This window comes from Macrosteles quadrilineatus, unplaced genomic scaffold (assembly GCF_028750875.1).
Source record: "Macrosteles quadrilineatus isolate MER2022 unplaced genomic scaffold, UCM_ALF_1.0 Scaffold_5__1_contigs__length_97177068, whole genome shotgun sequence".
Lineage (NCBI taxonomy): Eukaryota > Metazoa > Arthropoda > Insecta > Hemiptera > Cicadellidae > Macrosteles > Macrosteles quadrilineatus.
Window position 1 is genome coordinate 51,283,704 of NW_026542598.1, and position 26,113 is coordinate 51,309,816.

Sequence of the window (26,113 nt, forward strand, 5' to 3'; positions counted from 1 at the left end):
AAATGTTATTAATTTAGTTCATTCCTAATTATTATTGCCAAGAAAACTATCGACGGTCGTGATACATAATATATGATTGAATATAGTTTTTCTGTATGAATTAACTAGGTTATAGATAGATAAAATAACATAATGTATGATATAACTAGGTTTTAAGTCAAATTGTATTACTGTACTAAAATACTCAAAACCGTTTGGACCTTTCCCTTTCAAAACGTAAAAAATGCCATTGGCGTAAAAACACACAACAAAAATCAATATTTATACAGGGTGGCTGAAAAGTAATGTTGGTATTGCTATAACCAGCTGATCTCTAGTTGTTAAATATATTATGTTATGATTTCTTAGAATAAACACTATCTTGTTTCGAATTGATTATTTAATTAAAATAGTTTTAATAAATGAACATGGTGTCAGTAGTACCGAATCCACTGGACTTAAGTGACCCAACGCGAGTACGAGAAAACTGGGAAGTGTTCAAGAAACAATGGAAGAACTATTTGATATTAGCTGAAGCAGGAGCATTAGGTGGTACAAGGTTAAGTACACCTAAACTGAAGATGGCCATGTTTTCAACTGTAATTGGCCGTGATGGACTATGTTTGATTGAAAGAATACTTGGCTCCAATGAATCGACCCTGGATCAGGTAATTGAAGCTTTGGATAAGTATTTTTTAGGGACAAACAATTCTTTGTATGAGAGATTTATTTTTAATGGCATTGTTCAAAAGACTGATGAAACGATTAAAGACTTTATAGGTCGTCTAAAAGAGCAAATACGATTGTGTGACATTGATTCTTTAGCAAATCTCGACAAGACAGGCCTTGAAGATACTCTAATTTGCGACCAACTTGTAGTAGGTATAACCAATACTGAATTAAAAAGAACACTTTTGCGTAGAAAAGACCTAAAACTTGATGAGGCTATAGAAATATGTATGCATCATGAAACAACTGAAAGGTTGGTTACAAAAATGACAGTGAAATCAGAAGATGCGTTATTTCAAGCAAAGAGTAGACACTTAGATAACAAATGGAAGTGTCGTTTTTGTGGTAAAAAACATATTAAGGGAGCAAAAAACTGCCCTGCGTTTGGCAAAGTTTGCACCACCTGTAAAAGGAAGAACCATTTTAGCAGCGTGTGTCGAAGTTCCGGTAAAATTAATCTGGTCCAAGATAATACAGTGAATCAAATCAAGATAGCCAAGGTGAAGAGGAAGTGATGGAACTTAACGATATCCATTATAAAAAACGACTTTTTGTGAAAATGATGGTCAACAAAAAGCTCAGAAAGTTCCAGCTTGACTCAGGTGCAACTTGTAACGTTATGGGGCTACGAGATCTAAAAACTATTCTTGACAATGAGAATCCTAAACTTAATAGTAGCTCCACTACTTTGTGTTTCTATGGCGGGTCATCCCAAAACTCACTAGGCAGCATTGTGCTGAAAGCAAAATTCAAAAAGAATATTTTTGATTTAAAGTTTGAAATTCTGAATTCTGAGAGAAATCCTCTTATAGGAGCAGCAGATTGTCTTCGACTAGGTTTGATTACGACAGATGAAGAGGTTTTCCAGGCTCTCACAGCATCTAACCAAACAGCCACACATCAACATACGATATTTGATCAATTTCCTACTGTATTTGAAGGATTAGGGTGTTTTGAAGGTCTTTGCAGCATAAGAACTGACCCGTCGGTACCACCTTCAATAGCAGCACCCAGGCGACAACCTCTAGCATTGAAGAAAGAAATATGTGCTGAATTAGATAGACTTGAACAGCTTGGAGTCATCGTCAAGGTAACAGAGCCTACTGATTGGGTCAGTAGTTTGGTAGTAGTGAAGAAACCTAACAAGATACGACTTTGTATAGATCCTTTTCACATGAATAAAGCCATTAAAAGATCTCATTATCAAGCACCAACTATTGAGGAAATAGCCCCACAGCTATATGGAGCAAAGTTCTTTAGTGTTCTGGACCTTAAGGATGGGTTTTGGCATGTAAAGCTAAATGAGGAATCAAGCAGGCTAACTACGTTTTGGACCCCCAAAGGGAGATTTCGTTGGACTAGACTACCTTTTGGTGTTGCTAATGCTCCTGAAGAGTTTCAACGAAGAGTTCACGAAAACCTTGAGGGTCTTGAAGGAGTTGTGGCAATAGCTGATGATGTTATGGTATTTGGAAAAGGAAACACCGTTCAAGAAGCTAAGATTGACCATGACAAGAAGCTGAATGCCCTTCTGCAACAAGCTCAGCTTAAAGGGTTAAAGTTTAACAAGGATAAGTGTAAAATAGGTGTAGAAAAAATTCCATACATGGGACATCTCATTACAGCAGATGGGTTGTGTCCTGACCCTAGCAAAGTAGAAGCTATAAGAAAACTTTCAGCTCCTACTTCAAAAGAAGAAGTCAAGAGATTTTTAGGCTACGTTGTGTATTTATCAAAGTTTCTACCAATACTATCAGAAGTAGCAACACCGCTTAGAAATTTGTTGAAAGATGATAGTGAGTGGGTATGGGACAGCCCACAGAAAGATGCTTTTCAAAAGTTGCTCAAGATGGTCCAAGAAGCTCCAACATTAAAGTACTTTGACCAGACACAGAGTTGTGTTGTGCAATGTGATGCTAGTCAATATGGCCTAGGAGCTTGCCTCATGCAGCGAGGTAAGCCCGTTGCTTATGCTTCAAGAACATTGACTAAGACTGAAGTTGCCTACGCACAAATTGAAAAAGAGTGTCTAGCTATTGTGTTTGGTCTTGAACGCTTTGAACAGTATTTGATGGGACATAGAGATGTTATAGTTGAATCTGATCACAAGCCCTTGGAGGCAATATTCAAGAAGCCCTTGATTTCAGCTCCTAAGAGACTGCAAAGGATGCTTTTACGACTTCAAAAATACAGCTTTTGTGTACAATACAAACCAGGCACATCAATGCATGTAGCAGATTTTCTGTCTAGATCGCCTCTTAAAGAAACTGGCAGAGAAACAGTTGACGACCTAATTTTTCAAGCAGAGTTAGAGAACATTAACGATTTAGACAACATAAATATTACTGATGAGAGGATCAAGGAGATAAAAGAAGAGTCAAGTAAATGCCCTGTTATGAATAATCTTGTGGACACGATTAAAAAAGGGTGGCCTGAGAAACGTACTCATGTTCCTCAAGATCTACAGGAATACTGGAGTGTTAGAGATGAATTATCAGCGGTAGATGGAATCGTAATAAAAGGAGACCGTATAGTAGTTCCACGTTCTTTGAGACCTGCCATGCTTAAAATTCTACATTCTTCTCACCAAGGAGTCGAGTCTTGTTTAAGAAGAGCAAGAGAAGTGTTATTTTGGCCGGGAATGGCTGGAGATGTTCAAAGAACTGTTGAAACATGTTGGCCTTGCCAAAAGTACGCTCCAGCTCAGAAATCGGAACCCTTTCAGCCTCATAATACTCCAACAAGAGCATGGCAAAGAGTTGGAATTGACTTTTTCCAGCTGGGCAGTGACCACTTTCTTATAATGACAGATTACTTTTCATCATTTTTTGAACTGAAGAAAGTGAATTCACTAAAAACAGAAGGCCTGATACAGTTTTGTAAAGAACAGTTTGCTCGTTACGGAATACCAGACGTTGTTGTTTCTGACAGTGGTACTCAACTTGTTAGCCAAGACTTCAAGCTTTTTGCCCAGACTTGGATGTTTAAAATTGTTGTTTCTTCACCACATAATCACCAATCCAATGGTAAGGCAGAATCAGCAGTTAAAATTGCAAAGAGAATGCTAAAGAAGGTAAAAGAAAGTAAAGAAGACTTTCAAGCAGCTCTATTAGAGTGGAGAAATACACCACTGGCTTACGTGGGTGCAAGTCCTGTGCAGTTGCTAATGTCAAGATCAACAAAGACTCGTTTGCCCATAACAGAAATGAAACTAAATCCAAAGATACACATAGGAGTCACAGACAAGTTGAAGGAAAAACAAGAAAAATACAAGAAGCACTATGATAAAGGCACTCAGGCATTGGACCCACTTAAAGTTGGACAAAAGGTATTGATACAGAAGAGACCAGATGATAGATATTAACTGTCTAACATCATATGTTTATAATTAATATTGCTTAATGTATGAAATCACATGTTAAAAACACTTTATTTACAATGGATTGTTTTGTTTAGATTTTGTATTAAAATAGACTTTTATGATTGTGCTTTATTCTGAATTTACTAATTTCTTACATATTTAACAATGGCGACGAGGATAATAGAAACAATTGAACAAATAAAAGACAAGAATGAGAGGATAATCAAGTACAAAAACCTCAGAAGATCATTGAAAGCTCAGCTTACAAATATCACAAAACTATTGAAAGAGCACAAAGTGTCTACAGATGCTTCTGTTAGACTACATCATTTAAATGAATTGCACACAAAATTTGGTATAATACAGGACCACATTGAATTAATGATTAATGAAGATGATATTGAAGATGAACTCGCTTACAGACAAGAATTTGAAAATACCACAATTGCTAGTTGCTACCAAGGTAATGTTACAAAACCTAATTGATACATCAGGTGTCGATTGTTCAAATGATCAGATTCAGCATGCTACTACAACAAATGTGACAACCTCGAATCTAAACTTTGTGCCCTACGATGAAAGGGAAAGTTTCCGAAATTTTACAAAACGTTTGGATACTTTTATGGAACTAAAATGCATAAAGGACCAAAATCAGAAAACATTGACTTTCTTACATGCTCTCACACCATTAATTCATCAAAAGCTATACGACATTTGCTCACCAGATGATCCAAGTAACAAAACATACGAAGAACTAGTACATTTATTACAACAGTACTTAGATCCTCAAGCAAGTACACTAGCGTTACAACACAAATTTGTACTTAGAGAACAACAGAATGGAGAATCAGTAACAGATTTTTCAACAGACCTTAAAAGGTTATCTACAAACTGTGAGTTCAACTGTGCATGTGGAAAGTCTGTTTGTGATATATTTTTGCGATTACAGTTTGTCAGAGGACTAAATGACCCAGAAATAAGAACAAGACTCTTACAAGAACGTGAATTGAGAACATTTCCTGAGTTAGGACAGCAACCGGAATAGAGCTATCAAAAACAGAAATTGCAATGATTACTGAGCAACATTTTGCTAGACATGTGAATCAAATCAAATACAAAAGTCAGCAAGTACCAGTACCAACAAATAAAGATGTAAGAAGTACAAGGTATTCCATGAAATCTACTGCGAAACTTGATAAAACTACCTTGAGTTTTGATTCTTTAAGAGGAAAATGTTATCGTTGTGGTAATGAATCACATACGGCTAATAAATGTAAATTCAAAGAAGAAACATGTCATTCTTGCAATAAAATTGGTCATATTGCTCGTGTATGCATGAGTAAAGGTAAATTACAAAAATCAGTTCACTATGCTGAAGAAGAAGCTTTTGAAGAAGAGGATGGAAACGACTTACATAACATACATTTACTTTCAAATTCAAAAGACAGAGGTAAATTCAATGCAAAATTATCAGTGGATGGCAAGGAGATGTTATTCGAATTAGACACAGGCGCATCATTGAGCTCCATTTCCCTAAAAGACTTTCAACACAATTTTCCGAACAAAAAGCTTCTATCAACTGCAGTTGAACTACGCACATACACAGGAGAAATAATAAAACCGTGTGGCGTAGCTTTTGTGAAATGCAACTACAAGGGACAAAGATTCATTGGGAAGCTATACGTAATAGATCACCAAGTTGATGCTATATTTGGACGAGAGTGGATGAGAGAGGTGAAACTTGATTGGGCAGACATGAGGGCAGTTGAAGAAACAAATGGATCTCAGCTGACATCCTTACTTGAAGAATATGAAGATATTTTCAAGACAGAGATTGGAGAGATTCCTGACTTCAAAGCTAAATTTCAGGTGATGGAAAACACTATACCTATTTACATAAAGCCTAGACAAGTACCGTACGCAATAAAATGTAAGGTCGAGAGGGAGATTGAACGATTGGAACGTGAACACATCATTACTAAGGTAGAAAACTCTGCTTGGGGAACCCCTGTGGTTCCAGTAATAAAACCAAATGGCAATGTGAGATTATGTGCCGACTACAAGGTTACACTCAATAAAGTAATTGAAGAGGTAAACTATCCCATACCAAGAATAGAAGACATTTTCTCAAACATGAGTGGAGGGAAATACTTTTGTACACTTGACATAAGTAATGCGTACTTACATATGGTAATGGACGATGAAAGTGCTAAAATGCAAACCTTAAGCACACACAAAGGACTTTTTAAGGTAAATCGCCTTATGTTTGGAGTGAAGGTCGCTCCATCTCTCTGGCAAAGATTCATGGACTCAACATTACAAGGTCTGGATGGAGTACAGTGTTTCTTTGACGACATACTCGTACAAGGATCTACGTTTGATGAAACTTTACAAAGATTAAAACAAGTACTGAATGTGTTACGTAGCAAGAATCTACGATTGAACAGAGAGAAATGCAAATTCTTCCAGAAGAGCATAAAATATTTGGGACACGTGATTGATAACAATGGTTTACACAAGAGTACTGAAAAAGTTGAAGCAATAACTAATGCAAAACGACCTTCGAACATCAATGAACTACGATCATTCCTGGGTTTGGTGACTTACTACAGTAAGTTTATTTCATGCTTTTCTGATATAGTTTATCCTTTGAACAATTTGCTAAAGAAGAACAAACCATTTAAGTGGACATCACCTTGTGAACAAAGCTTCAAGAAAGTGAAAGAAGAAATTGCAAATGAACGGACATTAGCTCATTTTGATCCTTCGCTACCCTTGGTTCTTGCTACAGATGCTTCTCCAGTAGGACTTGGGGCTGTCCTATCACATCGAATGAAAGATGGCAGTGAAAGACCAATAGACCAACTAGACCAAAAGACCAATAAACTACATGCTTTTCTGATATAGTTTATCCTTTGAACAATTTGCTAAAGAAGAACAAACCATTTAAGTGGACATCACCTTGTGAACAAAGCTTCAAGAAAGTGAAAGAAGAAATTGCAAATGAACGGACATTAGCTCATTTTGATCCTTCGCTACCCTTGGTTCTTGCTTATTTTCGATGCTTCTCCAGTAGGACTTGGGGCTGTCCTATCACATCGAATGAAAGATGGCAGTGAAAGACCAATAGCTTTTGCCTCCCGAACATTGACAAGGAGTGAACAAAAATACAGCCAAATAGATAAGGAAGCAACTGCAATATACTGGGGATTGAAAAGATTCTTATCTTACTGTTATGGTCGTAAGTTTGTACTGATTACAGATCACAAGCCTTTAGTATCTATTTTCGATCCACATAGAACTTTACCGACAATGACCGCTACAAGAATCTTTAACTATGCACACTTCCTTTCAGGATTTAACTACACTGTTGAATTTCGCAGAACACAAGACCATTCGAATGCTGATTTCCTTTCCCGATTTCCAGTTGAGAGTACACCTGATGATTTCATGGATGATAATGCTGTGTTTCAATTAAGTCAGTTGGAAACAATGCCAGTCACTAAAGAAGAGATTGCAAGAGAGTCTTACAACGACAGCACTACAAAAGAAATTATTAAATTACTTAAAGAAGGAAAGAGTATCAAAAGAATTGGTTTACATGATCATGAATTTACTCTACAGAATGATTGCTTGTTTAAAGGAAACAGAATAGTTATTCCCACTAGTTTGCAGAGTAAAGTCCTACAGGAACTTCACATTGGACATTTAGGCATTGTAAAGATGAAGGGGTTAGCTAGAAGTTATTGTTACTGGGAGGGCATAGATAAAGACATAGAGAATTTGGCAAAAACATGCAAAGAGTGTTGTCAAAAACAGAATCGACCAAGCTCAGTGACTCTACACCCTTGGGAAAGTGCTGAACAGCCATGGCAGAGAATTCACATCGATTTTGCTGGACCATACGCTGGAAATCAATACTTTTTCATTATTGTTGATTCATTTTCTAAATGGGTTGAAGTTATTCCAACAAAGATAACAACCTCGGAATGGTGCATAAAGACACTTCGGAATTTGTTTTCGACTTTTGGTATTCCTCCCGTACTAGTATCTGACAATGGACCACAATTCACATCATTTACTTTCAAAAGTTTCTTAAAGTTAAACAGAGTCATCCACAAGACGTGTGCTCCATTTAACCCTTCGTCAAATGGGCAAGCAGAAAGATTTGTTCAGACGATAAAGAAGGGCTTAAGTGCAATGAAAAGTGAGGGAGGAGACACAAGTAAAAAACTACCAATGTTTCTAACGCAACTACGAAAGTCTGTAAACTCAACGGGTAAAGATGCGTACTCCCTTATGTTTGGTCGAAATATAAGAACTCGTCTTGACTTCATGCTGGAAACAAACAAACTAGAAACAGCAAATGAGAATGAAACTTCAAATAAAAGACATCGCAATTTTAACATTGGAGAAAGGGTTCAAGCTTTATGCTACAACCAAAAAGGGAAAAAGTGGAGTTTTGGAAGAGTAACAGCTAAAGAAGGAAAAGTGATGTATGTTTTGCGAATGGATGATGGCTGCAACTGGAGAAGACATGTCAACCAGATGCTACCTTGCCGATTAAAGGGGGAGGATTGATAGATATTAACTGTCTAACATCATATGTTTATAATTAATATTGCTTAATGTATGAAATCACATGTTAAAAACACTTTATTTACAATGGATTGTTTTGTTTAGATTTTGTATTAAAATAGACTTTTATGATTGTGCTTTATTCTGAATTTACTAATTTCTTACATATTTAACACCAGACATGAAAGCAGAACCATGGACGCCTGGCGTAATAGTGTCACTAGATGGGTTGAGAACTTACCTTGTATCAATTGAAGGAAGACTATTCAGACGCAATAGAAGATTTATTCGTCCATTCAAAAGTTAAAGAGGGAGATGTTGGTATTGCTATAACCAGCTGATCTCTAGTTGTTAAATATATTATGTTATGATTTCTTAGAATAAACACTATCTTGTTTGGAATTGATTATTTAATTAAAATAGTTTTAATAAATGAACAAGTAACTTACACCCCCCCCCCCCCTTAACTTTTCAACGATTTGTGAAATATTTGAAATCTGTTTGTGGCAACCTTTTTAAGAATGAGAGGCTACAATAATTATGGTCAATTTTGAAAATTTTGCTCTTAGGGGTAGTGGGGGTAGGGAGTAGCTCAACATTTTTAAATGACAAGTATAGTGAATTTTGGTATCATTTTACAGGTCTTGACGAAACATAAAAAAATGTACATAAAGAAAACCAAAATCTGACCACTAATAACAAAATAGCGCCATAAAACGTTTCAACCCCATATAACCATGAGGGTGACTGAAAATAAACTTGCACCCCCTTTAACTTTTTAACTATTTGAGCTATTTGAAATCAGTTTGTGGCAACTTGTTTGGGTATGAAGGGATGCAATAATTATGGTCAGTATTGAAGATTTTGCCTTTAGGGGTAGCGGGGGTAGGGGGTAGCTCAAAATTTTTAAATAGCAAGTATAGCCGAGTTTGGTATCATTTTACAGGTCTTGCAAAACATAAGAATTAACATAAATAAAATAGAAATCGGACCATTAATAACAAAAAGGCAGCTAAAAATGATTAAGACAATGGTTATTAAAAGTAATTTTGAACTGCCATTTTGTTATTAATGGTCCGATTATTTCTATTTCCTTTATGTTAATTGTTATGTTTCGTCAAGACCTGCAAACTGATACCAAACTCGACTATACTTGATATTTGAAAACTTCGGGATACCACCTACACCTCCCCAAGGGGAAAATTTTCAAAACAGACAATAATTATTGTAGCCCATCATATCCAAACAAGTTGCTGCAAACCGATTTCAAATATCTTAAATAGTTAAAAAGTTAAAGGGGGTGCAAGTTAATTATTTTGCCACCCTCATGGTTATTTGGATTTGAAACGTTTTAGGGCACCATTTTGTTATTAGTGGGCCGATTTTGGGTTTCTTTATGTCAATTTTTATATTTCGTCAAGACCTGTCAAATGATACAAAAGTCGACTATACTTGTCATTTGAAAATGTTGAGCTACCATCTACCCCCACAGGGCAAAATTTTCAAAAATAACCATAATTACTGTAGCCCCACATATCTAAGAAGGTTGCCACAAACAGATTTAAAATATCTCAAATAGCTGAAAAGTTAAGGGGGGGGCGTAAGTTACTTTTCAGCCACCCTGTATATAATTTGAATTCCACAGACACACTTAATTATATTAAAAGCTTTGACTATATAAATACCAGTGTTTATATAGTAAATGGTAAAATCCCAATGAGAATTGTCTTTAACAACTGTTTTTTGAACTCCAAGTTATAAATAATATGTAGTTATAATATTTACAATAAAAGTTTGTGCAAGATCTCACTGGAAATACGGTCGTAATTTTTTAGCCATCCCTACTATTTTGACTCCTTTGTAAAATGTGCACACTGTATATTTTATATCCATAATTTCCAAGCACTGGTAAGCCAAAGTTCAGTTATAAAACAGTTGGAAAAAACTATCCACGCAGTAACCAACCTACGTAAACCTGCCAATAAGTAATGGTGATTTATGTGATCGAAGTTTCATAGTCATTGCCAATCAATTAAATGCCAGCTGTTGTAGTGAAACTGACGCATTTCACCACAGACCGAGCTCTACATGTTTCATTTTATTTTGTGAAAGTATTTTTTTCAACCCTTTATCAACATGGAAGGCTATTCGATTGTAAGTATGTGTTTGCTGTATCTTAGAAAGTGTACGGATATGTTAAATTTATATATTTTTTTGTAGCTTAGTAAAAAGTTAGCCCTCTTGATGCGAGTAATAAAGGGATCCAAATTAAATTAAACACTAACATTTGAGTACTATTTAAATTAACCACTATACCCGTGTTTTGCAACAGGATGAGGATGCATAAGAGAAAATTTGGTTCTTCAAACTTGCCGTTTCAAATGGTTTCATATCACTACAAAGACAATTGTACCACTTATTTTGATAAACATTTGTATGGGATCACATCATTGGTCCCAGTTTTCAGTTGTTCGAGTTTGAAAAATTACAAAATATTAGAGAAATTAGTTGTCCGAGTTTTCATTTGTCCGAGTTTTTATTTGTCCGAGGATGGTTTAAATAATAATAATATTTGGTTAAATCAACTGTCCGAGGTTTTAAATTATGAAAAAAATCTCGAAATATCAATTGTCCGAGTTTTCAACTGTCCAAGTACGTCAACATCAAAACTAGCGTCTCAGGCGCCTGGTCAGGAGTCGATGTACCTCTTCTGCGAAGAAGTCGGGCATTGTGCGAGAGTCCCTCACGTCGACTTAAGAAAAATTATAACATTAATTATATTATTGTTATATTACAAAAATATATTTTATCATAAGTCTAATTTTACAATTTGTAATTATAAAACTAAACTGTAATCACCTATCACAACCAACCAAACGTGCTGATAATATAAAAAAGATATAAGATAAAAATCGAATGAAGGTTTACTAATGAATAAAAAAATAGTCCTGTTTATAAAATAAAATTATAAATGCCTCAAATTCTAACAAAAGATGTACACTTAAGAAGTAATGGAGTTCTAAGTAAAATATTTGACAAAAAGTTAACGTCACGGAGGGATTTGATCTGGATACCTTGTACAAGGACTGATTTCTTTCTTCATACGAAGAGCGTCACATTGTTTAACAAGAAAATAAATATACATTTAAGAACGACACAAACACGAACACGAGACATTTATGGTAACTAGTTAAGTAACCCGTCGTAGTTTTAGTCCAGACTTTTTGATTTGTTTCTAAATAAATAAAGAAAGAAAATATTAAATTAAAAATTATAAATTAATGCTAATAAAAAAGTTTTGTAATAAAAAAAGGGTTTTTTAATTGTATAACTATTTTTTTTAATAGTTACTTAGCATAGCTAATAATGACTTAGCACTATATTAGAACTTAGACTATTATAATTTAGCAAAATATTATATAGCCTATACGCTGAAGGATAAGGAAGAAAAATTAATAACAATTTCCTGATTATAGCTGCAATTTATTTATTAAATGTATCTTAAGGATAGACAGGCGCCTCGGATGCTATTCTCGGCGCCCGGTGTCACTTTTGATGTTGACGCTACTCGGACAGTTGAAAACTCGGACACTAGATATTTCGATATTTTTATAATTAAATCTCGGACAAATGAATGCTCGGACAGTTGAGTTAACCAAATATTATTATTATTTAAACCATCCTCGGACAAATAAAAACTCGGACAGTGGATTTATCTAAATATTATTAGTTATATATCAAACCTCGGACAAATGAAACTCGGACAACTGATTTCTCTAATATTTTGTAATTTATAACAAACTCGGAAAACTGAAAACTCGAACAAATGAACCTCACCCATTTGTATATGCAGACTAGGGTGATGAAAACTTAGGCCTATTAAAAACATTTAGCTCCTTTGGAAGAAATAAAAGTGGTGAACGATATTGTATTAGGCATATACCCGTATAATATGAAAGATATGCTTGATTTATGTGTATCTATTCACTTTTAATTAAATACCAATATTTGAAGTCAATTATTACTATTAAGTCTAACCAATCTGCTAAATAGACAATTAATTTACAAACAAAAATTTTATTTCTTGATGGCATATTTACATTAATGAAATTTGTGTAGGAATTGACAATAAGGCTACGTTCCATAAACGAGAAGTAGTTAAAATTGGAATAGATTTACTTTCTCCCCCTATAGTATATGGAGAAAGTATTGTTTTCGTTAATATGTTCAAGTTTGAGTGGATATATCTATGTTTATTTTTATGAAATTTTGATTTTTAATGGTGATTTTCCCATAAAACCCCATAAAATAACGGAAAAATCTGATTTGATAAATACAATTTTGATAAAAATTTAGTATGTTGTAGCCCTTAAAATTCTGAACAAAATGGTAGAACTCCATTTTCTGTCAAAATGACAGTTCAAAAGTAATTGTAAATTATGTTATACTAGCTGTAACCCGCGGGCTTTGCCCCGTTTAACTTCTCAATTTTCAAGATTATCTCGTTCGCATGGCTCAATCACGTCCTGGTTGAAGTTTGTTCGCTACGCTCACTCACCTTTAGGTTGGAGCTCGTTCGCTACTCTCACTCACCTTTAGGTTGGAGCTCGTTCGCTGCGCTCACTTGCCTTCAGGTTAGCTCGTTCGCTACGCTAACTCGCCTCCAGGTTGAAGTTCGTTCGCTACGCTCACTCACCTTTTGGTTGCAAATTAGCTGTTGTCATAAATGTAAAAGAAATAATAGTACTGCACCCTGTTGGTAATTTTTTGTAACTTTAATGCTATTGAACATCACAGAACAGAACCAACTTGTTTAATTGAAACAGCTGTTAAGATTCAATAATTTCATTTCTCATAAGGTTAACATGGGAAACTCCAGAGCCACTGGGGCGGAGCCCGAAAGGATTTTTGAAATAAGAATATGCCTATATGTTAATCGGGAATGTGAGCTATCATCATGCCAAATTTCAGCCCAATCCGACCAGTATTTTTCGCGTTCACTTGTCACAAACATACATCCATACATCCATATATCCATACATCCAAACTTTCTCATTTATAATATTAGTAGGATTATATGCTAGCTCCACTCAATATTATAAGCAGACAACTGCATTTCACACCTAGTTTTTAAATCCAATTTTCCAATAGTTTATGATTTTCATGGGAAAAATCACCATTTAAAAAAAATTAAAAGGTTTAGGGGCACCCAAAACTGATATATCCACTCAAAACGCAAAATCAAAAATGTTGACGAAAACAATAATCCCCATTATGCTATACTATGGTAAGGTAAATGCTACAGTTATTGGCACCTTAACGGTAAGCTTCGGAGAAATCTACCACAGCTCCTTTGCAATACTGTTTTAATATCTACGTTTTTTTAATCATGTAGCAGAATGTACTGAGAATACTGGGATGTATAAAGAAAATATATATATCATTACTTAAGTTTATTAAAAAATGAAAATGTTAAAAGATACAAAAACCATAGTTATTGGCACCATCAACCATAGCTATTGTCACATCTTGGCACAGTTATTGGCACCTATAAAAAAGTCTAAAAATATTACATTTTAAGCGTCCTAAGGTGGTCTTTGTTGTCTTACGTGATGTATGCCTAATCATATCATAGTATATAGAAAAAAAAATTAAAATTATACAGTAAGTAAAATTAAAATCCTTAAAATTGCTCATGGTAGGCTTAGTTTCAGTTTAGTTCTTTGGCAACACCTTTACCGAACTTAATACCGTCTTTATACATATTAATTGGTATTGGTTCGTCGTAATCAATGCCATCAAAATATTTCCTGTGAAATATTTCATTACAACGTTCACATTTTACCTTTTGTAAGCCCATTTTTTTATTGTCTTTGTTACGTATTTGATTCTGATTGGTGCTTTTCGACGGAATTTTAATGGTTTTAAACATAATATGATGGATCGGTTTTTGGTTTACCCTTTTTTTAATATTGTAAAAATTAGTTATGTAAAGCTTTGTATCTTTATATATATAAATTAAGTATATTGGCCTAAATAAATGATTTTTTATAGCATATAATCGTGTAACCATGTAACGATAACTTTAAGACTTCCATGACAGTAAATGCTGTTACTGGCAGTGTCACCTGTTACCAGTGACTACAGTCATTGGCATGCCAATAACCACAATAATTACCAGTGCCAATCGGCATTAGTGTATTTACCATAGTTATTGGCATGCCAGTTACCACAGTTATTGGCATGCCAGTTACCACAGTTATTGGCAGTGCCAAGGTAGTGCCAATAACTAAATCACTGCATATTTTAGACACAGTTGTTGGCATCCTCATATATTAGGTAATTTTAAGTATATGGGTAAATGGGTGGCGGGAATAGACAAATGAGTCCTTCCTAATACTAATGAAATAATGAAAACGTAATTTTTAACGTTCAGTTTTAATAGGAAACAATAAACAGGTATTTAAGTCCTTGTCAGATTCTTAAGGAAATGTGAAGAATCAATAAAAATCGGCTAAGCATTTGAAAAAAAAATTCTGTGCAGGGTAGCATGGCCTCTGAAATAACCAAACACACACTGAAGTACAGAGAACTCATGTGGGCATCTCAGCAACTAACTTCCCTCTTCCACCAACTTTTGCATTTAGATGTACGAGTCTTTGAAAAAAAAGGTGCCAATAACTATAGTAGTGCCAATAACTCTAGCTCTTACCAGGGGGGAAAGTAAAGTAAATCAGTCCCAGGTCAAGGTCTTGTAAGTTAATAGATGTACTTAAATGTTAATGTTGGCTGTTTTTGTTATCATGTTTAACTTATAACGGTTCTTACTCTGATGGACTCCCCCTATATTTTTCAGGTTCGGGTGGCACTGTTCGTGTTGATGATCCATTGTTCCCACGGTGCAGGATGGGGATTGACGAATTTGAAGAATGCCGCTACAACATTCTCTAAAGCTGCTTTAGACAAGTTTCCCAACGTCAAAGATGGAGCATTGTTAGCCGAATTGGATAAAAATCCTGCTCTAAAAAAGGCTTTAGTTAATGCGTTGGATAATGCTGGATGTACGATTGGAAAATGCGTTTCGTCTCTCTCTAGTGCCGTGGACATAGGAAGTGCAACCGCGTCCAGTCTTAAGGATAGAGGAGAGAAATTTGCTTCAGATATAAAAGAACAAGGCGAGAACATAGCTTCAGATGTAAAAAATACAGGCGAGAAACTAGCTTCAGATATAAAAGAACAAGGCGAGAAACTAGCTTCAGGTATAAAAGACACAGGCGAGAAAGTAGTTGGAGCAGTTTCTGAAACCATTACTGTCGAAAACCTGATTAAGTTTTTAAATAGTAAAGAAGGTCAAGTGCTCATTCAAGCTGGAGCCCTAGCCCATCCAACAACTCGAGGGGCCTTTTTGTTTTTTAAAACTCCTCTCGGCCAGGCAGTCTTGACTGCCACGGGAGCTCAGAAGTTCTTGGATGGCATCATATCTGGAAAAGTGAACGAGTTAAAAGAGGTAGACAAACATTGAGACAGTGTACTTATACATGTTGTCCTTAAATTATAATGGATACAACTGAATAACTCGAGTTTAATTTTGTTGCAATCAATCCCAAATACGTATATGACTAGGATTAGCAAGGAGATGATAATCCAAACCAACGTAAAATTTTAACTAAATGCAAATATTAAAATCTAAAAATGTCAAGTAGTTTGTAAAAATAAGATAGGCTTATTACACTTGCAAGGCTGAATAAAAAGAAACCATACATCGGTTACTCATGCATATGATACAACATGATTGCATATATATATAATTATAACTATCATCTTACGTATATAATAAAAAACCTTTTCAAAATTTAAGACAGCTAGCTTGGCCAAACTACTGGACCGAATTGCATGCGGTTGGTACCAAATGAAAGATATTTTCCTATAAATGTGAAGAATCCCTTTATAAATTAAAATAGGCTCAAAATAAGCACAAAAACTGATTTAAAATCTAAAAGATTAACATGGTTCTTATGGGTTGCTATGTTCGTCACGAAATAACAACAAAATATAAACAGAATATCAAAGCAAATGGAAGAAATTCCAATCACATGTTTTATTTACTGCGTAGGGTGAAATAAATGAAAAAATGTTAGACTTAGGAATTGCTTAAAAAAGGTAACAGATTAACTGGTCGCATGAAGTAGTGTATAGACATTTTTACAAAGGGTACAAGATAATACTTCTTTTATAACTAAAATTTTACACAATTTAAGTGTGTAACAGATTCCCGCCACTCTAGCGGCGGGCCGATGTAGCACCCTCTCCTAGTTGCCACCGCCCCCGGCAGACCTCGCTGTGCCACCCCCGACTGGTGGCGCCGCGACGGCCACGTCTCTAACCACCCTCGTGTCGTCTGCTTTACTTAGCCCATTCAAAATGCCAATCAATAACTACCTCCCCAGCACTTTTTGTACACCCTTAGTCGAGCAGTCGTGTGTGGAATCCGCGGTTTGTGTAAGGTGGTGTCGTGTATGATAATCATATCTTGTGAGAGTGTTATTGGTAATGCATCGTCCTGGGGGTCCCAGAGATCACCGACGTCGTCTCTCCTGTGCCCTCTAACGCCGACCATTCAGGAGGCAACCCGACCCCGTCCAGATGCCGCTCAGCGATGGTGGTCAGAATGGCAGGAATGGATGATCACGACAGGAAAATCGTCATAGAATTTTGTCACTTGCTGGAGAAGTCCAAACAGCTATTCAACGGGCTGAGGTAGCTACCACGCTCCCTATGATCGTAATCTGTGTGAAAGTAGTGTGTGGGTTTCTATCAAAAGCCTTTCGGAATGTTTTGTTTTCGTGCAATTGGGATCTCTTTGAGACGAAGTACCGAAGTTATTAGTATCGTGTTGTTGTTTGCCCACCAATGCTGTAACTAACCCATTCAGTCCTACTACACAGGTACGATCTACTAAGGGACTTAAGGATTATTCTGCTGTAAAAGCACAATGCTACAGGGGATGTAAGTTAAGGGAGTCACCAGTTACCTTACACTTGTGTGTGAGAGTGGATATAACCCTCACACTTGACACTACTCCCATGTTAGTTAGATATCTTAAATGACATTTATTATCTATATTAAACTTTCATTAAGTGTTTCAAACTACTATGTTTGTCTGTTTGTCTGGCTTAATTGTAACACAATTTTCTACAATACAAGAACAGGCACATAATTCATCCATAAACCTGCAGAATTAAGGACGGAAATGGCCTACAACAATACAGTTATTTTAGTTACCCAGTCTTTTAATGTCTGAGTGACAGATAAATACATAATGCAACACATAGAGCCTAGATATATAGTCTATACATGAGGTGTGTATTTCAAACAATGATAAGTAAAGGATGGGAGTTCATTGATTGAAATGATAGCCTTCTTATCAACTAAGATTGGTTGATTCTTCACAGCCATTTAATTTAAGTCCAATGAGTAGAACTAGCTATAGTAATGTTATTTTCATTAATCAATTTTCCTGGTGCCTGGTTGCCCCATAACTAAATAACCCAATTGCTAACTAAATTAAAATAAAGACTCATCACAATAAAGCAATCCATGAGCTCACGATTGATAACATTATTGATCATTATTAGTAATATCATCATAATCATTTTTGACCTGTTGGAAGTTTGACGAGTCGTTCATCTCCCATTAACAAAAATTCGACAGTTTATAGAAACTCGCAGTTCTGGTTTTAGATTCTATGATTTTATCTTGTAAACACGTGTTCACAATACAAATGTACAACAAATGTGTACATACCTGATCACGTAAATGGGAATTCTGTGAACGAAGGCTTGAAGACAACATTCTGAACGCACTTTTAACACCGTTTTTTTCATAAATGATAATTGCTATTTAGTTTGTTTGTATAAAGATAAACTATTTGCTTAAAAACATTAGTTGGTCTACGGAATTTGGCTACCAGAATTCTTTTAATATGCAAACATTAGTACATTGTCACTAATTGTATCTTAATGGATTTTAATTTAATATTAATACATGAAATTCGTTAGTCTCAAATAAAAATATTCACCGTAATTCAATATCGTTAGTTATACAACTTTTACACAAACTTTTATTGATTGTGATGAAGTATAATGAAAGTGAGACCTGAAATGACTACTAAATTGCAGCTTTTGTTCGGTTAGTGTTTGATATGTTTTGTTTCCGTGAAGAACGGATGGCAAATACTGTTAATCAAACCCAACAATAAAAACATATCCCAGCTGGCAAAGGAGAAATAGTTATTTGTGTAACTAGTGGGCAAAGGCCTTTTGCACTCGTGTTACACATTATAGTTTTCCTACAGTCACTATAAAGCATATAAATAATTAGTCTTTCAAACACTATACAGCACGTTTTTAGCTTCAGCTTGCAACACAAATGCCCAAGAGGAAGTAGTTACCGGTCCGTATCAATCCGCTATTTTTTCCTCGGCAAGCAATGAGTGTTGTCACCTTAAGTGTTGCCAACCTATTTCCAAGCGTACACGGATTACGTGCATAATAGAACCACGCTCTTTTGTGTTGTTTCGTTGGAATCCTGATGTGCACCAAGGTATAAACCGTACGACAAAGTATAAACCGTACGACGAAGTATAAATATGCAGCAATTAGCAGCTTTCTGTACTATAAACAATACAAGGAAGCCAACTTTGTCGGGTGACTGTAGGAAAAAGTAAAAATAAACGTTATCAGCAATCTAACACATGCATTCTCCCACTAGCTTGTCAACAACCCTTATCATGAACAAGCGCTGGGAGTAAATATGGTATCTCATGTGTAAAACAATAAACGCGCAACAGCTTTTGATCTGTAATTTACACAGTATTGAGGGGTAGTACAGTTTTGTCAAAATTTACAAGGATCATAACATCTTAGAAGTATTATAAATCTGAAAGCTTGTGAGTTTGTGTGTTGCTCAATCAGGCAATAACTACTGGACGGATTTGGCTGAAATTTGGCATGATGATAGCTAACATTCCCGATTAACATAAAGGCCTATTCTTATCTCAAAATTCCTTCCGGACTCCACCCCAGTGGCTCTGCAGTTCTCCACGTTAACCTTATGAGTACTCATATTTATAATTTATTTTTGTAAAAAAATACAACCGACTTCAAACGCTCTAAAAAGAATGAAATAATTTCAATAAAGTAAACTTTTGTATTAGGCAAGCTCACGTATTTCAAGTCGGCGCGGCTCAAACTGCAAATATGATTGAAATTAAATATTGTGTGTGTATTTTGAAAATCAATAAATTGTAGCTGGATAACATAAATATATAAAAAACATACTGAACTGTTTTGTTTATATATTAAAGGAAATATTTTCTTGTATTTTATGTTTACTTCAGAATAAATGCATTATGAAAATAACACACACAAATGTTCTATATGAATAGGAAAATAATTTAGTTTGATATTATGATAGGGAAAAGAAGCTAGTTTAGTATTAAAACGTTACTTTTCCAAGTTAGAAACATTTAAATGCGTTATAATCTTTTTAAAGATACTCGTTAATACCACTATAATGCCGATCTCTGATTACGGTAATAAAATAACTCTTAACGCATAACTATGAAAAAGACATGCAGATTAACACCTTTAGTTATAGATAGTCACCAGCAATATGGACACCCTCTTTCAATTTTGTATCAAAAATCATCATGGAGCCGCTCCGACTTAAAATACGTGAGCTTGCCTAATACAAAAGTTTACTTTATTGAAATTATTTCATTCTTTTTAGAGCGTTTGAAGTCGGTTGTATTTTTTTACAAAAATAAATTATTTTATGATTTTTAGTGACTGTATAATTTTTTATATATTAATTATTTGAGGATTTTTGATAAGCAAAACTGTTTGACACAATCAAAAGTTCCACAGAACAATCATTATTTTAAAACTGCTTGAGTCACCTGTTCAGGTTACATAATCAATGGGTATGAAAATAAACATTTTTAGATATTCCTTAAGAAAGAAAGAGTTGTCCATTACATTAGGCCTAGTGAAAAACTAATTGTCTTTTCTAGATACATTGAAATGTCAGACATAATCGTTTCCTGCAATCGGTGTACTTCTACATTATAAAAAGAAATACAGTAACGTCTCAAGCCTTTTGAACATTATGAAAGTTATTCCTCAGCTACCAGCACTAAAAAATCTCTCAAAAGTGGAAAATTGGTCGTTAACACGTATAGTACCTTTGGAAAATATTATATGAAAGATTGGTTCAGCTAAAAGTGGTGTAAGTCATGTAGGGGGCTTTGTTTGCTTAAGATATAGCCATAGATAAAACATACTCCCTATAGCCTAGTCGAAATTGCAAATCATCTTCCTCTAGGACTTTCCGAAGCAGGCATAATAGTATTGATATGTTATAGTAACTGGGTGTAGAGAATATTAATAAACATTCCACATCTGCAAATGAAATATGTATATGAAAGATTGGTTCAGCTGAAAGTGGTGCAAGCCATGTAGGTGGTTTTGTTTGATCAAGATATAGCCTAGTCAAAATTGCAAATCATCTTCCTCTAGGACCTTCCGAAGCAGGCATAATAGTATTGATATGATATAGTAACTGGGTAGAGAATATCAATAAACATTTCACATCTGCAAATGCATGTTTAGTAATTAAAATATTTAACACTTTTAAGACAATTGACGATTATGCACTGTCACACTTCTTAGGTCGTGTAAGGAATAATTGCATTAAATTTATATTTAGACCTGTTTAACGAATGCTTTGGTTTTCACAATACACCTTTATTTGCCAATATCATACAGCTATTCACTGAAACATATATGTTTTTGTAACTCAGAATATTCAATACTAAAAACAGAATTACTGTATACACAAATCAGGTCAAACGTTAAAATACATTTTTTATAGTAACCAAAACAAAATGCATTTTTCTCTATGTAATTCATTTAGGCTCCATGGCAAGAAATAGTTTATTGATCAATATGAAGAAACTGTTTCATGAAGAATTGTCTGTAGCTTCATTTAAATGGTTTCAACTAACAGCTGTAGGAATGTTATTATTATTTATTGCCTTCTCTGCACAAATGTAAACAATCTGCACAAATGTAAACAAAATAAATGTTGAATATTTAAGGTTTCCAGAATCTTTCACCGAAACAAATATTATACTTAAACATAATATATAAGGTACCAAATAGAAACTCTCCTGGTTATTTTGGTGGTGGAACCACACTGATCGGTAAAAGAATCCCAGAGAAATTGGTGAACATACATAGAAAAAAAAAAACATCGCCACAGACAAATTGAGAACCTCCTCCTTTTGTTGGTAGTGGGGAAGTCGGTTAAAAAGGAATTATAGAATTTTGTCAGCTGTTTCAACTTTACAAGTTGGTTCCATAATAATATGCAATAGCATTAAAAAGTTATAAGGTTTCCCGACAGGCTGCAGCACTATTAATATTTACTAAGCAGCAACAAAAAGTTGGGATACACAATGAGAACTGTCAAAGTAGGATTGTTTACAGTTACGTTTATGGTTTTAATTTAATAAAAAATTTGTGATATTGTGTGACTGTTTGATAATTATTTTTTTCTATTATTTATGTGCAATGGTAGAACATGGCTATGGTAGATGTGTTATACTATATCATTCCGTAAATTTATAGAACCAAATTTTATCAAACTGTGTCCTCCCCCCATACTTATATGCCAACCCCGTACGAAGGACGGGTGCTCTGCTAGTAGTAAATAGGTATCAGTATTGGTTGAACCAGTTTTTCGTTTGTTTAAATCCAATTGTTCCGTTATTTTATATGGGTTTGGGAAAATCATATAAGTAGAAATGGATTTTGAACCATAATTCGTACAGCGCTAGGGACTATACTGTTTTAGCAAATTTCCCACATTGGGAATAAGCTTTTACCGTAGGTCTCATGGTAAGACCCGGACCCGGGGCCGATTTACTTTTACGTTTTGAGGTCCCCAGAGGCCAAGAACACCATGCGTTCAAATGCATTATGTGTCCTTTAGCACGACAACTCAAGCAAAACTGATCCAAAATCTGGTATTAACGTGTAAACCTACAATTATTTGCGTACCAGCATGATCGGACCATATAGGTTTTTATTGAAACATTCCCCATTCAAAATCAAAATTCCAAAACAATGAAAAATCCTGAATATACTATTTAGTAGGACCCACATTCTAACTTAAATTAAAACCACCTGTATAGTCCGTAGTCCGTAGCTCTGTACAAATCCACGCATCACTTTTGAAACCCACTTTTTTTGGTTTCAGGGACACCCAGAACAGAATAATATTTTCATTTAAATACCCCCGCCGCATAAAACTGCAGACTAAGCGAATTTCCATTTGCCTTAAAAATATCACATTTATGCCATATTTAAATAGAACTAGTTGAGTAGAATAATTTTGTAGAGCTTATAAAAAACAAATAATTTAGTATATTGAAGCGTTATGCGCCTAATGGTTACGGAGAAATTAAAAAAAATTAAATTTAAAATCCCCATGTTATTCTTATGGGGAATAAGTCAACTGTTGTAGTTTGCTTGTTTATGAACATATTTTGATCAAATTTGGAACAAAACATTAATTTTTTACTATACTACTGAATTAACATTTTACAACACAAAACACTTTTTTACCCTCCCTGTTGCAGCAAACCTAAGCACTCGTAAAATCTAATGTTATGTAAATAATCAGGAATAATTCAATTAAATTCGGTTCAATTCAAATTATCTTTATTCATCAAGTACATTAGAAATATATACATGAATAGTGTCTCATTTCTTATAAGTTATAATAAAACATACATGCTTATAGTAAATGGGAAAAATTGTAAAAGAACATAAAACTAACAGTTAAAACATACTTTGATTAGTAGGGAAAGAAAAGTCAATTACAGTTCATCAAATGAATAAATAGCCCTGATAATGAGAAATTTCTTAAATTTATTTTTAAATTTTTTTTTAATAAATATGTCTTATTTATGGAAAGATTTTAGTAAAAATCGGACAAGTTAAAATTCGCTTAGTCTGCAGGTTTGCTGCGAAGGGGGTTTTGATTTGATTGTTATAGTTGTCCTTGAATAGTTATGTTTGATTAAAATTGGAAGAATTTGCTAGCTCTATGCTTTTGAGTTTATTTAAAGTATTTTGCTATCCCTTTTAGATGAGTCATTCTCGTGTCACATTATATCTACCGTCTTGTACAAGTGTACATTTATCGAACATTGTATCAGGGCGTTTTTCATTAAGTTCGTTTGTAGAGTTGGAAGTTTGAAGTTGTATTAGCAGTTTAGCCGGTTTGATCATTACGGGAATACACAGCTTTTTTGTTCCAGGCTGGACCCGGCTATCCTAGATCTCAGATCATTTTATTAAATGGCCCTGGATAAATAAGCTTATCTAATTGATTAACATAACATTAATTTCATTTAACACTCATCCTATCATAGCACCAGAAAGTCAACAATGGTCAAAACCTATGAACATGAAGATGACAAGATATTATTTACCACATAAAGTCGATTTAATTTTGACACTTAAACCACGACCTCTCTGACATATCGCCATATTGATCTAGTATCACGAGAACCCGTAGTATGTGGCCGACTATGCGTGCATCTGTCGCCGCTATTCTACTGGTCGAATTAGGCAGGCAGCCAATGGGGGCAACTTCAAACTTTGGCTAGCTATATGTAGCATTTACAACTCCGACACGTTGTATAAAATACATAGTGAAAAGGGCTATCAATTTGATCATGACTTATACGAATGTTTAAGGTACTTGTCTTTCAATTACAAGTGCAGACCCAATAAACCAAACTTGAAACATTGTAAGAAATTTTGGAATTGAACCATTTGTCACTAAGGATTTAATAATTTATGCTTAGGAGTTAATTGTATGGTCTCAATACAAAAAAAGCATAATCTCAGAAACTATTAAAACGAAATATAGAATTTTTATCCTTGATATGTGCCTTGTGATTGTATTTAAAAATTTTTACAAGAACACGTTAGTGGTGGATCCAGTCAAGAGGTGCGGGAGTACCCCCCCCTCTCGGACATGAAAAAATGTTTAACTATCGGGTATGCCTACCGTCCTCGCCACCCTAAGTTGAGGCAGCCAAAGGCCCTAGTTACAAGTGAATGTTACAATACTACAATAATACAATAATATATAACTGTTACAATAATAATAGTACAAATAATAATGTACAATATTAGTGATTTTGAATTTCCATATTCTTGATTCTTTGATCCGGCTCAAAGGACCAATGAAATGATTAGGGAATTTAGAGAGGAGATAATTTACCTTTAGGCTTGAGTAATGGAATAGGAATACAGATTTACCTTGAATTAATCCTTTCTAATCTTGAGGTTAGAAAAAATGTATTAGTATTGAAGAGACAGAAAATCCGTATAACTAGTTAACATACTTAAATACTGTAGAGAAAAATCACAAAAAAATGAAAGTAAAAATGATTGAGTACACAATTTAAAAAAAAAAACAACAGTAATCACATGTAAATATTGAAAATCCCAAAAACACGTGTTGGAGGCAGACTAGAAGAAAAATAAACCATAGAATACTTATTATATTTTTATTTTTATTTTATTTTATTCATTGATTTTGACAGTTATTAAATTGTGTAGTATAGTTATTCTAATATTTACAGCACAATAAGTTGCATAGAAGATTTTATCAAATGACAATATAAAAGTTAACTTTTGACAAATAAATCAATACGTAAAATAAACGGAAGAAAACTACAAAGCATTATACATTTAACACGAAAGCCTTAAAACATTTAACACTTAACCCCTGGGGAATATCATTCTGTGCCCTCAACTCCAACGGTGCGCAGAGACCTCATCAACCGAATAGAACACATGATTTTTCAAGTCATGTTTCTTTTACAGGTTGAATTGTGGGAATAAACTTTCCATTCAGCGTATTCAAAATATGGATAAATTATTTCACGTGTTCTTGTACAACTTTTATATACTCTATCCAACCAAATCACAAGGCACATATCCTAGGATAAAATGTTATATTTCGTTTTAATAGTTTCTTTTATATATATATATATATTTTTTTTTTTTTTTTTATTGAGACCATACAATCAACTCCTCTTATGTAATCTTTTTCGCCTCAGATCCAGGGACTCCAAGTCTCGCCATCCCTCCATATTCATCATAAAACCTCAGAAATTCGGGAATGGTCATTTTTAGCCGAGGTTGAGGAATTCAGGGGAGAGGATACTTTATTTGTACTTAAATTGTTCTGTTGACATTCTGAACGACAATGAACCGAATCGTTGCCAACCGTTTGTGGCTGCCTACACAGTATTGATAATTTGCCACTTTTCTGTAATACTACGGTCCCTACTAGACTGTCAGATTACTTAGTGATGAG

General features: G+C 34.6%; 4 protein-coding genes across 5 annotated transcripts in view; all 4 read left to right on the plus strand.

Moving 5' to 3' along the window:
• The first annotated feature begins 1,267 nt into the window (after positions 1–1,267).
• Positions 1,268–4,072, plus strand: LOC128995599 (uncharacterized protein K02A2.6-like). Its single transcript, XM_054420616.1, has one exon. The coding sequence runs from the start codon at positions 1,268–1,270 to the stop codon at positions 4,070–4,072; it is 2,805 nt and encodes a 934-aa protein (XP_054276591.1).
• A 1,332-nt stretch (positions 4,073–5,404) lies between these two features.
• LOC128995600 (uncharacterized protein K02A2.6-like) lies at positions 5,405–6,976 on the plus strand. The gene has a single exon (XM_054420617.1). It carries the CDS (start codon positions 5,405–5,407, stop codon positions 6,974–6,976), a length of 1,572 nt encoding a protein of 523 aa, XP_054276592.1.
• A 3,748-nt stretch (positions 6,977–10,724) lies between these two features.
• LOC128995400 (uncharacterized) lies at positions 10,725–16,211 on the plus strand. The gene is made up of 2 exons (XM_054420408.1): positions 10,725–10,801; positions 15,504–16,211. The coding sequence occupies exons 1-2, from the start codon at positions 10,784–10,786 to the stop codon at positions 16,167–16,169; spliced, it is 684 nt and encodes a 227-aa protein (XP_054276383.1). The 5' UTR covers positions 10,725–10,783; the 3' UTR covers positions 16,170–16,211.
• Positions 16,212–17,140: 929 nt separating this feature from the next.
• The window catches only part of LOC128994846 (protein SCAI-like), a 71,927-nt gene continuing 62,954 nt past the window's right edge, over positions 17,141–26,113 (plus strand). For both annotated transcript variants that reach the window (XM_054419659.1, XM_054419660.1), the window contains exon 1: positions 17,141–17,404. In XM_054419659.1, coding sequence (XP_054275634.1) covers positions 17,304–17,404 — 101 coding nt within the window. In that variant the 5' untranslated portion in view covers positions 17,141–17,303. The remainder of the gene's footprint in view (positions 17,405–26,113) is intronic.

Bases quoted from the DNA above. Each gene is read 5' to 3' on its own strand.
- LOC128995600 (XM_054420617.1), top strand. From the start codon at position 5,405: ATGAGTAAAGGTAAATTACAAAAATCAGTTCACTATGCTGAAGAAGAA.
- LOC128995599 (XM_054420616.1), top strand. From the start codon at position 1,268: ATGATGGTCAACAAAAAGCTCAGAAAGTTCCAGCTTGACTCAGGTGCA.